At 40.2% G+C, this 15,222-nt stretch overlaps 1 protein-coding gene across 1 annotated transcript; it reads right to left on the bottom strand.

Annotated features, from left to right (window-relative positions):
• Positions 1-1,308: 1,308 nt before the first annotated feature.
• On the bottom strand, positions 1,309-13,134 carry LOC134626587 (ceramide synthase-like). Its single transcript, XM_063472534.1, has 6 exons — positions 12,890-13,134; positions 12,119-12,202; positions 9,969-10,194; positions 8,960-9,055; positions 5,899-6,008; positions 1,309-4,364 (listed from the first exon to the last, which is right to left on the bottom strand). The coding sequence occupies exons 1-6, from the start codon at positions 13,006-13,008 to the stop codon at positions 4,172-4,174; spliced, it is 828 nt and encodes a 275-aa protein (XP_063328604.1). The 5' UTR covers positions 13,009-13,134; the 3' UTR covers positions 1,309-4,171.
• Positions 13,135-15,222: the final 2,088 nt, after the last annotated feature.

Raw genomic sequence — 15,222 nt, 5'->3', positions numbered from 1 at the left:
CATCAGCATAAAAACTGACTGTAAAGAAAATTGAATACAGAGTAAATATCAGAGGGTCTCATACTGCCCCCTGTGGGACACTCCTGTGAAGTGTTTACAAACTTTATATGTTTGGATTTTTATTTTGTATTTTTTTAATGTACGTTGGCTGATTTTCAGTCGATTAGAGCTTGTCTGTAAGGGTTTAAGGTATAAAGTAGTAAATCTGGTCAAAGTCTGAGCAGGTGGCAAACAGTCTGGTAACATTGGCATCATATTATAAGTGAAGGACAAATTCAAATTCACAGAGGACCTAATGTTAATCCATGTGTGAGGCCTTTATTCACATTCTATGAAGTTGATTGAGCTCTGGATACTTTGGGGGGATAATACTGCTCCCTGTGGGACACTCCTGTGGAAACCTTTACAAATGTGTTGTATTTGGGTTTTTAAACGTATCCTTATTGGATGATTTTCAGTGCATTATCACAAGGTTTGACCACAAAGGTTTAAACTATAAAATGTAAAGTCTGAGGTTGGGTTGAGGTGGAGCAGGTGGAGCAAACCAAACTGAATCATCAGCATAAAAACTGATGTCATAGAAAAGAGTAAAAGAATAAATGATGTTGAGGTGATGTAATTATATTTATGTTGCTTCAGTATTTGAGTCTGGCCTTGGTGCCCTCGGGGAGTTTAACTGAACATTCAGACTAACTGTGGAGTTTTCTCCTGTTTGGTAACACTGTGGGTGAAATGATGCTCGGAGTATATCTGGGTAACACATCAAAGTGTTTGATGATCTTTGTGCTTGTATAACATGTTTTTAAGTCGTGATGTGGAAGAATTTCATGTCTGAAGGAAGAGCTTCTTGGTGATGGTTATTCACTGGTACTTCCAAAAGTCTCCACAGAGCATCCATTTATTGTCAGGTTGTGGGTGTCTCAGTGACTGTGGAACGTATCATTGGGGGTCAAAATGTAGGCAAAACAAAAAGGTGTGTTTTCTTCAGCCTTGAATTTCCTGCCAGTCGCCCCTCAGTTCAGTTTTCTTTCATGTGGATTTATCAGAGAAATCTGAAAAGACTGGAAAGTTGAGATAACGCTAGAGTTCTGATGCCTGAGTGACCAAAATCACTCAGGCAGATCATTTAAAATTGTCTATTAAAATTAAGAATTTAATATTTGGGGATTTTAAGTAGGTATAAAATCACCCTGAAAATATATAACTACTAATGTAATTATGATGATTATAATTATCAGTACCTAGCACTTAAGAATTGTCAAAAATGCTCAATTTTTATTTAAATGATATTTAAATAGCTTGTTTCAGTCATATGTAGATGATGGTGTTTATATCTGTGCTGCTCAGAGATGCAGACGCTGTTATAGAACAAATACTAAACTTTCAGTTGTGCATGTTTTAAAGTTGGTGAAATGTTTACATTTGTAACACAAAGGAGACTGCGTTACAATGATTACTGTGTGTGAGCGCTCACCAAGGCTGAATCCAGTAAAGCCTTTACACACAGGTTTGTGTCCACGTCAAGTAAACGGGGCACCATGAACAGGACTGCTGCTCTTAAGTTAAAAAGAAAACGAGGTACAGTTAGTTTGTGCAAGAACATATTTTTACTTCATCTGCCAAGATTTGAGAGAAGCAGCAGAAAGCGAATGCCCCCAACCTAAAGTAACAACACTAAGAACCAATGAAAAAATACAAAAGCAGGAAAAGATGACGAGAGAATCAAAAAGATCACAAGGAGAAAAATCTGCCACAAAGAAAACTTCAGAGGATGTGAAACAATTAAAGTGACAAACCAAACAACTAAAACAAAGCTCCAAATGAACGAGTGGGGAAAAAACAGGCTGAAGGCCTGAAAAAAATAAAAGACACAAACGACAAGAAATGGATACAAACTTACATCAGAGACGAGATAAAGCTGCAAAAATGATCATAAAAAGATGAAAAAATAACAGCAAATAGCTGCAAAGAAAGACAAAACAACTGAAAAGGCACAAACAGATCCTAGTGAAAAGCAAACAACTAAGACTCAAGATGACAAGAGACAAACTGAGAAGATGTGAACTGTCCAAAGGACGACAAAGAAGTCCAGACCTGCCAGAAAAAGACCAGAATAACCACAGAGTGACGCAAACTGGTGATGATGACATAACCTACAACGAGACTTTTATCAGGATGTATTAAAAGAATTTTGGAACAAAACTGACTCAGAAATAAAGACGAGTAATTCCAATTTCATTTTATATATTATTATTATATTATTTATTTAGTTCTAAGTTTGGTGATTAAAACAAAGCTGAGATGTGCTTTGCTATTATGATTAGCATGTATAATGCTATAGTGAATATTTCATCTTGTTTAATGACATTAAAATTAAAATTGAAAAAGAAAACTATAATTCCCAAACTTCCTTAAGTCTGAAGAAAACAGTAATCCTTGCACAAAACTGACACCTGTACAGGTAACTTCAACCTGTGACCTTTGCAAAAGTTTATTTACAGAAATGAACTTTTTTAAATAAATGAGTCTGATTAAGGCATGGACATTCAGATGGTCCTAATGAGATTAGTCTATAAACAATAAATAAATAAATACATTTTAAAAAGCAGTTGTCATCCCCAGTAAGCTGGGGGTGGGGTGGTGGAGTGGCCTTAAGGTCCGGGACCAAAAAACAAAAAAGTTAACTGTTACCCCTGAGAAATACCTGGAAACTAAATAATAATAAAACATGGGTAAAAGTCATTCTTGATGCTTCATAAAGAGATGATCAGTGCAGAAAATTCATGTAAAATATTCAGTTTTAAGTCAAATTTATTAATTCAGGAAGATCTTTGATCAACATGTATTTTGTAGAAAGACATGAGAACAAATTATATGCTGCAAAAAAATCAGACACAAGATTCAAACGAGCCAACGTGAAACATGAGTGTGGATCAGAAAACAAACCTCTTTACATACAGGCCTGTGGTTTTTGTTGTTTATTAAAAGGCCTCGGCACTAAGGAAGAGCTATCATCAGCTTCAAAACTGACTTTGCAGAATGAAGCTGGACAATATTTACTGTTGGAAACAGTGGAAAAACTAAGGGACCTATTATAGAACCACTACAAACTTTAATGAACTTGACTTAACGCTGACAAATATATAGAGGGCCAGTGTAGCTCACAGTGTGACCACAGGCTGAATGTCTACTCCTCTGTACCTACAAATATGCTATTTAATAGTCCCCCAAAATAATGTTCAATAACCTGTTTAATAAATATGTAATACTTTGATTCCTTAATATATTCTTAATCAGTGCTTAGAAAATTTGGTGAAGCAGATTGGATCCTGACATGATCAATACAGTTGGAGAATAAACTGAGTTCATGTGGAGAGTGAATAACAGTGGGCCTAATGTTGATCCCTGTGGGACACCTTTATCAGAGATGATATAATCACACAATCATAACTGTTTTCAATGTTTAAGAAAATTTGCTTCTCAATAGCATCTAGTTTTTTTTGTTACACGTGTGGACAATATAAAAGCTCTTGAACTGTAGATAACTGGTTATTAGAGATTTAAAATGAGAACAACCAAATAGAAGAGAAATGTTACAGAACAAAATTGTGACTATTGCAGAACGTTGGAGACTAACTGCAGTTTGTGCAGAGTGAATAACAGTGGGCCTAATGTTGATCCTTGTGGGACTCCTTAAAATAAAGTTAATGTTAGAGGATGATTTCTCTGTTCCCTTTAAACCAATTATTATCATCTTCACACAAACCATTTCTACCTTTTTATATATAGTTTTATCTTGTTTTGTCCTTACAGGTTGGGGTACAGGTTTGCTCCTCGTATGATCTCGTCAAACGTCAGTGTGATCGGTAAATCCTGATTCTTCTTGTGTGGTTTTACTACAAACAGCCGTCGTCTCCCTTTTGATTAAACTTGTTGACACTTCTAATGTTCATTTCCTCCCTTTTCCATTTAATAATGGATCTGCGCTTGTAAGCTTTTCTGTCACTACATTCACTCCTTTTAACTTTTACCATAAATGAGAAGAAACTCATCTGTTTGTAACAGTCACCGCCCCCCTGGTAATCTGATTGGCTCTGAAGGCAGACGTCACTCGATCGGATTAAATTACTCTCCTCTTCCTCCACCAGCTGTCTGATTGGTTGTGCAGCCGTTAGCTAGGGGCCCCGTTGCCGTCGGCTTTAAGAATTGCAGGTAGTGAATTTGAGCGTTTGGTGAACAGGCGCAGAGCTCCTCTGCAGATCAGCGTGAACCAGTAAAGCTGAAGAGGCCAGAGCAGGGCAGTCCCCAGGTTACACTGCCATGGGGCCACCAGGGGCACCTGGTACATCGGCATTGATGCATACCTGAAACACAAGGCAGGGGGCGCTGTGATCAAAGTTACACTGACATTTTAATACTTTTTTTTTTATCAAACATTCCCTCATGTTGAAGACGAATACTTAAAATTGTAAAACATCAAGAACTATTTTGAATGTTTCTGGTTGTGTCAGGTCATCATGGAGTTTTACAGCAGCGGCCTTTTATCTCTGAGGCCCCTCTGCTGGCTTCCAAAAGTTAGTCTGAACTCTGAATCATGCAAAGCTGCGATGAAATGTGGCTCAGACATTCATGAACAACTCGAAGTCAGTTCAAACCCAAAAGAGCACATTTTAATACAAGAATAATTACACGACAGCGGTTAGTAAATCAAAAGTAGAGTTCAGTTTCTCTGCAGTGTGAACACGTGACAATGAATCCTCTTAAAACATGTTTAAGTTTTCTACATAAAGTCAGAGTCGAACACAAGTGGAAAAAAGTTTTACATAAAATATAATCTGTAAATTTCAAAGTTATTTGGAAGATTTGATCATTTATAAGATTTATAACTGGCTGGAAAACAGATATTATTGGGGGTTTTTTGGGGTGAGCCAAACTGAAATATAAATTAGACATTTAAAGAAAAATAAAATAAGTACTCTGATATTTTTAACCTTCAGAGAAAAAAGCAGCTAAAAAGTGTAAATCATCTTAACTTCTCACTACGTTACAGAAGAATTCATTATCAGTTTGTCTGATTCACAGTACTCACACAGCATTCTGGATGTTTTTGAGCTGAAACTTGAGGAGTCAGAAGATTCTCGTTCACAAAGATGAAAGATCAGAATCACGTCACGGTGCGAATGTTGTGGCTACAAGTTTTTACGTACTTGCACTGAACTACGTGTTCTTTGGGCCCGATATCGAACACTGTAACTGTACTTACTGTGTAACCAGCTGTGTCTGTGAGATCAGTGTAACGTGTGTTCGTGACTCCCAGTTTTCCTGCTCAGTTGTTCCCGTGTCTGTGCGTGTACGGGTCACGCGCCCTCAACTCAGAGTAAACGGCTTCATTTTTTAAATTTGATTATGTTGAATTTTACAAATATCTTAAAATTAAGTCGAACTCATTTACTTTGATTTGCTACATAGTTTGGTTTTCTAACACAATTTAAAATAAAAGATAAAGTTACGCTCAGCTCAGCCTCTTAAATGAAGCAAACGTGGATCGTGTTAGTGTTTAACGTCAGTTTTTATGTGAGACCTGTTTTTCACTGAACACTTGAGACACACACAAACCACGTCCACCTTTAAATTAACTGAAAATCCAACTAAATTAGATATAAATACTTATAGATCTGTAATGCTGGATCATCTTTTCCACAATAAATCAATAAATGACCAAGAAATATTTTTGTCTTGTTTGTCTTTTAAAACAACACAAACACAAATAAACAAAGAGGAAAATGATTAAACAAATATTGATTCATTTTGGGGGGTTTTGTGTTTGCAGATAATCAGTGTTGTTTTTGATCAATGCCATTATTTTATAGGAAAAAAGCAGAGGTGGGCGTGGCTTACCTGCCGTAGGCGTAGTACAGGTAGGGAAAGAGTAAGACCCGACAACCGAAGAAGGTGAGCAGCATGACGACGCCGTTCACTTTGTGCAGCAGCGTGTGCTGCTTCTTATACTGAAGACATCATCATCATCATGAAGAGAAACGAGACAGAAAACAAATCATTCATTTTAATAAATAATGACAGGAGACGTCAAACGTGACGGAGAGCTGGTTCTGATTAAAGGTGGAAATGTTTAAGGGAGACAGTCAGAGTTATGGCTGCAGAAAGAAAACCAGAAACATCTTTAAGTAATTATGTAACTGCTGATCTAATACTTAACATTCTGTATGTGCTTGAAATTATTTTAGAAGTCTTTTAGAGCTTTTAGAGCTTTTATTAAACCAGTGTACTTTATTAAATGTGAGCATTTTAAAGTCTATATGCACATATGATAGAACACAAACAATTAGAAATCTGTAAAATAGAATTAAAGTTAAGAGTTCTGTGTGAATAACTTCAGTGTGTTTTGTGTATTTTCACGGTGAAAAAACTGATCAGTGGGTCACGCTGGGACGTGATGTGTTGTCCAGCACATTATTAAAATATGTTGGTTTGCCAACAGCAGCGAGCTGGAAATGACAGTATTTGCATTTTATATTGAAAATGAAAATGGTTTCAGTTTAAAGCTGCAGTTATTTAACCTCCTAAGACCCGAACTCTTTCATGGCATGCTTTTGTAATTTCTCTTTGATATTTGGGCTGTTTGGGACCTGATGAATGTAAAAACAAAGAATTACCAGATTTTTTTTTTTTTTACCTGATTTTTGTTTCTGAGAAAACTGAGATGCATATATGAGGAGATTTGTTTTAAATTTCGATAGAACGGTGGCAGTATAATGTCCTCATAAGTGGACATCAGGTCCTTGTAGAGCAAAATTCTGTATTCTGGTCTAGACAACTCGAAATGTGATGTCCCCATATGTGGACACCAGGTCCTAGGAGGTTAAAGTGTAGACGACAGAATAAAAATGCTTTACTTTAAAAAAAAAAAAAAAGACTATTTTATCCCAAATCAATTTTAAATTATCTGCTCCACAAGTGTGGAAAGAGTCCCAATGAGCATGTGCAGAGAAAGCACAGTGCTCAGCTTTTCCTGATATTAGAAATTATGGAGATTATAGATTATAGTTCCCCCTCAGGTTTCCCCAGAATCAATCTAAACATCAGCAGACTCATGCTGCTGAGAGAGACGGTGGATGGAGGATGGTGGCATATGCATTTAAAAAAGCAGTGGACCACATAACAAACAGGGAGAAATGATCAATTTAGTGTTTAGATTATTACACATTTGGCGCCAGGACAGAGATGATATAATCCAGAATAAACTCAAATCTGTTTCTGTCAGTGAGACGATACACTATACATGCTCATGATTTTAATAGCCGTGCTGTAGAACAGAAAGAAATATAAAACATCCTCATCCTTGTACTTCTATACTTAGAAAACAAATACTTTGCTCAGCACTCCAAATGTGAAGGAACCAAACGGGGTTTATGGTCAGACTGTTTGAATCAGGGTTAGGACGAGGAGTCATCACAGCAACGCCCCCAGTTCTAAACCGACACACTGACTGATTGATGATTTGTAAATGTCTGTCATTTAACTAAAACGTAGATTAATGAATCAATGAGTTAATTATTTAATGAATAAAAAATCAGCCTGGTGCTGCCAGAGATTTCTTCCTGTTAAAAGAGAGTGTTTCCTTCCCAAAGTGCTTGTTCATAGGGGGTTTTCTCTATATTATTGTTGGGTCTTTACCCTAAAGCACCCTGAGACGACTGCTGTTGTGATTTGGTACTATATAAATTAAATTAAATTGAAATGAATAGTCCAGGGTGTACCCTGCCTCTCGGCCTAAAACAGCTGGGATAGGCTCAGCCCCCCCGCGGCCCTGAGAATGACAAGCGGACGAGAATGGATGGATGGATAGTCCAGTGTGGAGGTAGAGAGACGAAAGAAAAAAGGAGAATGGAAGGACACCGAAAAGTGCTGAGAACAAATGATATACAAGTGACTAAACTAAAGAAATGCTCAAACAGCCACTGCAGTAGAGCACGATGATGGCAAACATCTGCTGACCACTCAAATCTGAGCCACCATTCGCCAATTTTTCACTCCTTCACATCTTCTAAAGGCAAAAAGGAGCCGGTTCATTTTCCACATCTGTGATTCTTTCCTGCCCATTTCCTTTGGGAAACTTCTCCATGATGAACTCTGAATGTCCTTCTGGTTTCCAAGTCCTCTCTATGGGCTCACATTTGTTTTCGCTTGAGTTTGTATCAGAGGTGACCCGTCCCTCAGCTCGTCCCTGTAGGAGCTAACTTTCCCTTCAGTGTCTTTTGAATCTTGCTCCGTGTTTTGCGTGGACACCCTGATCTCTGACTCACCCTCCTGGGTCCTCATGTGCTCTGCTAATGAAAGCATCTGTGCTCGTGCTAGCGTTAGCTGCTTGTGGTTTTAGTGTCTCTTTAGAGCGAGGAGTTTTCTGATTTTCTCGACTGAGCATCGAGGTTTCACATCCAAACAGCAGCCTGCCATCAGTCTTAATGTTAACGTATAAAGTTGGTTTCTATTGGAACGTTTGACGTCATGCGTTTTTTTAAATCAATCAGTAAATCTGTTTGATCTTTTTTTTTGTAGTCCAGATCAATACTGAACACTGAATGAATTTAGGTATCTGACACACACACACACACACACACACACACACACACACACACGTTTCATTCATTTACTTAATTTCCTGGAGGAACCCACCCGAGGGATTAATAAAGTTCTATCTAATCTCATATCTTAGTGAGGACATTTCATTGACCTAGCCGTTTACTCTAACCATCAAAGATGAAAGCCTAACCATAACTAACTGTAACCCTGACACTAAAACCACATTTTGAGCATCAAAAATGTCTTCAAACTCGTGGGGACTGGTATTGGTCCCCATAAGTATAGTAGACAACTCACAAAGATGTCTAAACATGCACACACAGACACACAAGTAAAAGGTTGGAGGGAGGTGGATTACCTGGATCAGGACTTTCCCCAGAGAGACGGACGGGGTGCTGAGCTCAGCCAGAAACAAGACGCCCTGGAAGTAATCACCTTTACCCTGCCTCCACAGCTGACACACACACACAGGAAGGAGAAATTTTAATTTAATGTACACATACTTTACTATAATAACAGACTGTACAAAGACGATGGATGTAGCCACCATGATGTCACCCTCAACACTGGAAACCCCACAGTGTTAGCATTTTGGAGGTGATCACATTTGGACCACAGGGTCTCAAGAGTGCTAAGTTAGCAGCTAATTCTAGCTAGCTTGGTTATCATAAACTGTATGGGAGCGTCACACAGATATTTGCCAATAACAGTCAAGTTACATCCGAATAAAATCTTAGAATTCCACCTAAACTGGAGCTCAGCCTCGTTCGACGGTCTGTTAGTACAGCAGCCTCACAGCAGACGTATTCTCAGTCAGATAATTAAAAATGCTCCCAAAGGCTCCAACAGCTTAAACATGGTCTAGAGGTCCAGTTCAGGGACTTCAGTTAGCTGCAGATACAGCCAAAGAGGCCACGCCCCTAAACTTTAAGCCTTAATACGTTTTAAACAGTTTTTATAAAGGAGCAAATGATCTGTTGAGACTAAAGTTTTTTGTAGCACTCATTGCCACTCGCTTGGACCTCCAGTGGATGTTAGAGGAACTGCAGCTTTTGGCACTTCAGAGGTTGTTTGAACCTCAACAAGCTAGCCCCACCCTGAGTCCTTCCCTACTTCCTGGGACTTTCACCTCCAAAATGACTCCATGTTTTATTCAGTAAGACCTGAAACCAGCGACTGCCACCATCAGTTCATCAGGAAAGTGTTCGCTAAGCTCAGAGATCAGATGAGCTGAAGGTTAATTTTCTCATAGACTTCTATTCATGCAAGAGTCGCCCAGAGAACAAATGCAAAGGTGTCCATCTTTGTGTACAGTCTATGATCAGGGTGGATGTGTCACTGTCAATGTTTGCTGTTGTCATAGTTACCAGAGAGGCGGGGAAGCAGAAGGTCACCATGAAGATGTGGTGCAGCACCATGAGGAACTCCCTGCGCAGGTAACCAATCACAGTGGCTCCCATCAACCCAACGCTTTGGCCCGCCTCCTCGTGACCTTTGACCTGCAGCTTGTGCCGGTAACACAGAAACATGGCGTAGATGTCGTAGGCAAAGTAAGGCGTGGCAAATAAGATGTAGGCATCAGTCAGCCAATGTCTGAGCAGAGAGAGGAGATGGAGAGAGGGAGGAGAGAGAGGCTGAAGCAGCATCATTACTTTGATCTCAGATTTAAGACATCGGGTTCATATAGGCCAGAAACATCCAAGACACCGCCCTGTGCTTCAGTTTAACGTTATCTGACCCATACATCCACCCGGGCCTCCTCCCTGCACTCACTTCATGGCCCCAACACTTTGTCACCCGACTTCCATTACGGCAGTAAGCATGGGCATCCACTAGTGGGCGCTGTCACACTGAAATGCAAGTAGAAGAAGCTGCAGTTCAGACATAAAATGTCTGAGCCTCTTTGGGCACCTTTTCCTCCGTCTTCTAAGCAGGTGTCCACAGATGAATAATTAAAACAATCATTTAGATCTGATTAGACTCCCAGAGTCTAAAACAAACTGCACCTGTGTGTTCAGCTGTCCTTCTCTTCTTATTTCCAACTCTAGATTTTCTTTCTTGGAGTCTTCTAAAGCAGCTTTGCATGAATCACACTTAAAAGTAATCCTTCTTTGTCTCACACTGGAGCCTCTCAGGTCATCCTCTGTCTGAAACTAGTTTTTCCTCCCTGTGAGAGACCTGTCTTTTGATTGGCTGCCCCTCACACACAGCATGTGGGTGAGGCTTCTGTATTATCCCAACTTTGTGACATCACACTGATCCAACAGTTAGAAAAAAAGAGCTTTTTTCATTACTGTGCATACTGTAACGTGCGGTGGAGATGAAGCCAGCCGCGGAGGTGTGCAGGTGGATAGCGAATCAGCAACGGCTTCTGACTTTCCAGAAGTACTCATTTATTTGAAGTATCAAAAATAAAAGTGCTACCTCTACCACACATTACTTGAGAGCACACTAGTCCACGTACACACAGAAGAATCCATTACAGAGAGACTGCGAAGAAGAACAAAATGGGGGCAACACTAGTCGTGAGACAGGCGGCGCCGCCATGTGGCGATACACTGCATTACAACAGCAACTGTTACAATACACTGAGCTCATGGTCATGTTTAATATGAGCAACAGGAGATGTGATGGAAATAAGGAGAACAACATTCATTATGTGGCTCCATCCGTCCACTCCGACCTCCTCCCTGCATGGACTTTGTTGCTGTGAAATGTAAAGTTATTTCCACAACCAGCAGCACCTTTTCCAAAATGACCCTGACACTCCTGATACTTGTGAGTGGATGAAAAGCTCAGCTGTGCAGGCAGGAGCCTGAATGCTGATTTGTCAGAAGTGTATTGGAGGTTTTTTAGGGTACTTTTACTTTGGTAAAGCACTGAAACGCTTCCTTCTTTCCTATTTTTGAGATAAAAATGTATTTTCTAAACTGAACTTGCTGCTGAGCTGTAGGTGTACGAACTCCCAGAGTTCCTTGCTGCTTGTGGAGTGTTGTGATTTGATAATCAAATGCAGCTCAGACTCAGATTCAAACCTTTGCTCCACTTTGACTGGGAAATGAGAAACCAGCTGACCACCACGGCGCTCCACTGTCGTCCCTCTGCTCCTCGACAGAGTTTCATTTCCCATCATGCTCAGCGTGCAGGATTAGTCTCAGACTGAAATAACCCTGCTGCTGCTGCACATTAGGCTCAGATCGTTAATGAGATTATCGGCTGAGCTTTGCTTCATACAGAATCCTCACACTGAGGCTGAGGGCTTTACCTTTTCTATGCAGCAGCAGAAAAAAGCTTTAAATATATTTTTATTCCTGGATAAAAAAATAATTTTCTTTGGGAGAATTCAGCTGAATGTTAAAATCAAAAATAAATGTCTAAATTCAAAATAATCTGGGAGAAAATTTTGATGAGAAAAGAATACATAACAATGACACTTTTGATAAACCACAAAGAGGAAAGGTTTAACTGTATGAAGGTAAAATGATGAAGAGACAATAAGAACCAGAGGAGTCCTCACCGGTCCTCGATGACGTCCCTGCAGGATGCGATGATGATGCATCCAGCTGAGGAGGCCATGATGGACTGGATGGATGACACCAGGCTGAGAGCACAAACAAGATGTTCAATAATCAAATCAGCTGAAACAAGAGAAACAAGCAGCTGAACTTTAACTGGATATGTGTCGTATGTTTGGTTGATGCATCTGATAAATCTTCAAAAAAAGAACTAAATAAAATAAAAGCTTCACATTTACGTCTCATGAACCATGCAAAGGTTACAGCGAGGAGCTGTTTGAAGTGACAGCTTCCTTATTGTTGGAAAGTAAAACAAATACTCACATGGACACATAAAGTCATTAAACCAGATACAACTAACGAGATACACAATAACTACAAAGAGGTGCGAAAAAAAGACCAAAAAGAGATGAAACTACAAAGTGACAGCTAGATTTAAAAAACTACAAGATGGCAAAAAAAATGATCAACTGAGAAACAATAAGGGACACGACACAAAGACACAAAGAGACAAAAACAACTACAAAGAGACACAAAGTGATGAGGGACAGCAGACAAAAACAGTTTTGGTTCATCTGCAGCAGTGTTTCTGAAGAAATGTGTTGATGCTGCAGCTCACACAGTGATGAGAACAAGACGAGATTTCACAAACTGTGGGGTTAAACTGAGGTTAGGATAAGACTGTGGGACTAATTCAAACTGCGTTTAAGATAAAGACAAGCTGGGTGTACAGTAGTGTGGTGTGATGTCCTCTGAAGTGTGTGTGTTCCTACCGTGTTGACACGACAGCGGCGTCCCCCTCGCTCCATCCCATCAGCTGTTTGAGAGCCTGTTTGGACAGGAGGAAGAGTCCTGGGAAGAAGACGGACCCGGCAGCCACGAGGCCCCACATGGCAACACACTTCTCACAAGTGTGCGCTCGTGTGTGTGTGTGTGTGTGTGTGTGTGTGTGGCTTTACTCTCCCGCTCCCGTGGATGTGGGAGGTTAGGAGAGCACGGGTTGGTAGGAGTGGTTTGGGGGAGGAGCCTCCTGCTGCCACCTGTCAGAGGTGTGGTGATGGGAGAGGATCTGCAGGCCGGGTCAGCAGAAAGCACGTTCCCTCCAGGTTCTTCATGTCATTTGATTATTTGCAAATCAGTGTGAAATACGAGCAATGCTTTGTTCACAGGTGGGCCCTCATCTCGAGGAAAGTCCTCGTAATCTGCTCAGAGTAACTAGGAGCACCAAGGGACATAAAAATACATTTCAAATTAAAAGTAAAGGCTGAGTTTGACCCCACCACCTGCGTGGGTGTGTGGGTTCCTCCCACAGTCCAAACACCTGCAGTCAGTGGGGTCAGGTTAACTGGTGCCTGTAGGTGTGAATGGTTGTTGGCTGGAGACCAGAGTGTCCCCCGCCTCTCGCTCTGGATGGATGGAAATTTAAAGGAATTAAAGTATTACTAAATTATTTTGCATATAAATACATTTTGTAGTAAAAACAAATTTGGATTTTAATGTTTGCTTCTCTTATTTTGAGACTTTGAGTTCTCCATAGAAGTTTGATTTTCTGAATGTGATGCTTTCATCATCATTAACTAATTAAAACTGAACTACAAGCTTGGACATCACTTTGTTTTATAGATAATAATGAAAAAATACAGTTCTATTTTCATTAGAAGTAAAACGATGTCACATTAGCATGAAAAAAGTGAAATTACACTTGAATTAAATGTTGTGTACTCACAGGGAGATAAATAAAGTCAATTATTATAAATGAAAGTGTGCACGTGTCTTCATTTAGTGATGTTCATGTGAGAAGTTATTAAACACCAGATGCAGATCAATCAAACAGCAGCAGCTGAACGAGCAGTGAAGAAGTATTCATATGATTTTACTTCATTAGAAACCATCAGTACTGCAGTATTAAAATACTGCTGACACATTCAAACTGAAGCCAATCAAATCTGGAACAAATCTTTACATCCGTCTGCTGCGACTGTAGAAGCTCCAACAGGAATTACAAACACTACAAACACCGTTTAATGAATAATGAAGCATTTAGTCATTTTTAACAACCACCTCTTTAGTTTTACATGAATGACTCTGTTTCCAGATGAAAAACATGGAGCCTGTTGCACACAGACACCGGTGCAGGTCAGGTAGATGTAAAGCAGAGAGGAGGGCGGAGCTTTCAGGTCTGTGGTATCGGCCTAAAGGTTAAAGTTCAAAGTCTGTTTCCCTGAGTTAGCCCATATTTGTCTGAAGGAGCAGATAAGAGACTGGCAATGTTTAACTTTTACTTCTTATTTTAGTCGGTTTGTGATGATTATGTATATACGAGCCTCAGTTATTCAACCATAACTGGGTCACAACAGGCCGAGCACCTTTAATGAGTTTATAGTTGGCGCTGAGTAAAGTTCATGAAACTAGAAATGAGAGGGGATTTATTTTACTGTCACAGATTTCTGTGACTTCAACAGATGAATTCTTATATTATTAATGATTAATGTGAGCAGGTGAAAGGAGGAGAAAGTCAGTAGAAGCAGGTCAGAATAAATGAGTGTGAATCAGAGGGAGGCGAGGAAGGTGGATGAGTTTAAATACCAGCCACCAAAGAGAGGTGGAGACGAGTGTGAGAGCTGATCTGTGACAGGAGGAGAGCAGCAGGAGGGAAGGGAGGGTTTAAAGACCTGCTGGGGTGGTTCAGAGACGGAGGAGGCCGAGCTGAAGATGTTGGACAGCAGGGATAGGACCAGAAATGAGTCCATCAGAGGGACAGCTCAGAGTCAGGGAGGCTGGGACGGTCTGAGCATGTGCAGAGGGAGGGAGGGTGGAGGATGAAGAGGGAGACCTCAGGGGAGGTTTGTGGATGATCCTCTGTGGCGCCACCTAAAGGAAGCAGGTCATGACTACTTTGTAAATTTATACACACACTGCTCAAAACATTACAACAGGGGAAGGGAACTCCAGGCCTCGAGGGACAGTGTCCTGCAGGTTTTAGATCTCATCCTGGGTCAACACACCTGAATCAGTCCATGACCAGGCCTCTGGAGAACTTCAAGACATGTTGACGAGGTCATTTAGCCATTTAAATCAGCTGTGATGGATCACTGACACATCTAAA

This window comes from Pelmatolapia mariae, linkage group LG4 (assembly GCF_036321145.2).
Source record: "Pelmatolapia mariae isolate MD_Pm_ZW linkage group LG4, Pm_UMD_F_2, whole genome shotgun sequence".
In the NCBI taxonomy this organism is placed as follows: domain Eukaryota; kingdom Metazoa; phylum Chordata; class Actinopteri; order Cichliformes; family Cichlidae; genus Pelmatolapia; species Pelmatolapia mariae.
Note: the sequence above shows the minus strand (reverse complement) of the source record. Positions and strands in the feature narration are given on the sequence as shown.

Bases quoted from the DNA above. Each gene is read 5' to 3' on its own strand.
- LOC134626587 (XM_063472534.1), bottom strand. From the start codon at position 13,008: ATGTGGGGCCTCGTGGCTGCCGGGTCCGTCTTCTTCCCAGGACTCTTC. The intron at 6,009-8,959 runs GTAATCCACCTC...TGATGTCTTCAG, and splicing joins TGGGGAAAGTCCTGATCCAG to TATAAGAAGCAGCACACGCT. The intron at 4,365-5,898 runs GTAAGCCACGCC...CTTGTGTTTCAG, and splicing joins CTGTACTACGCCTACGGCAG to GTATGCATCAATGCCGATGT.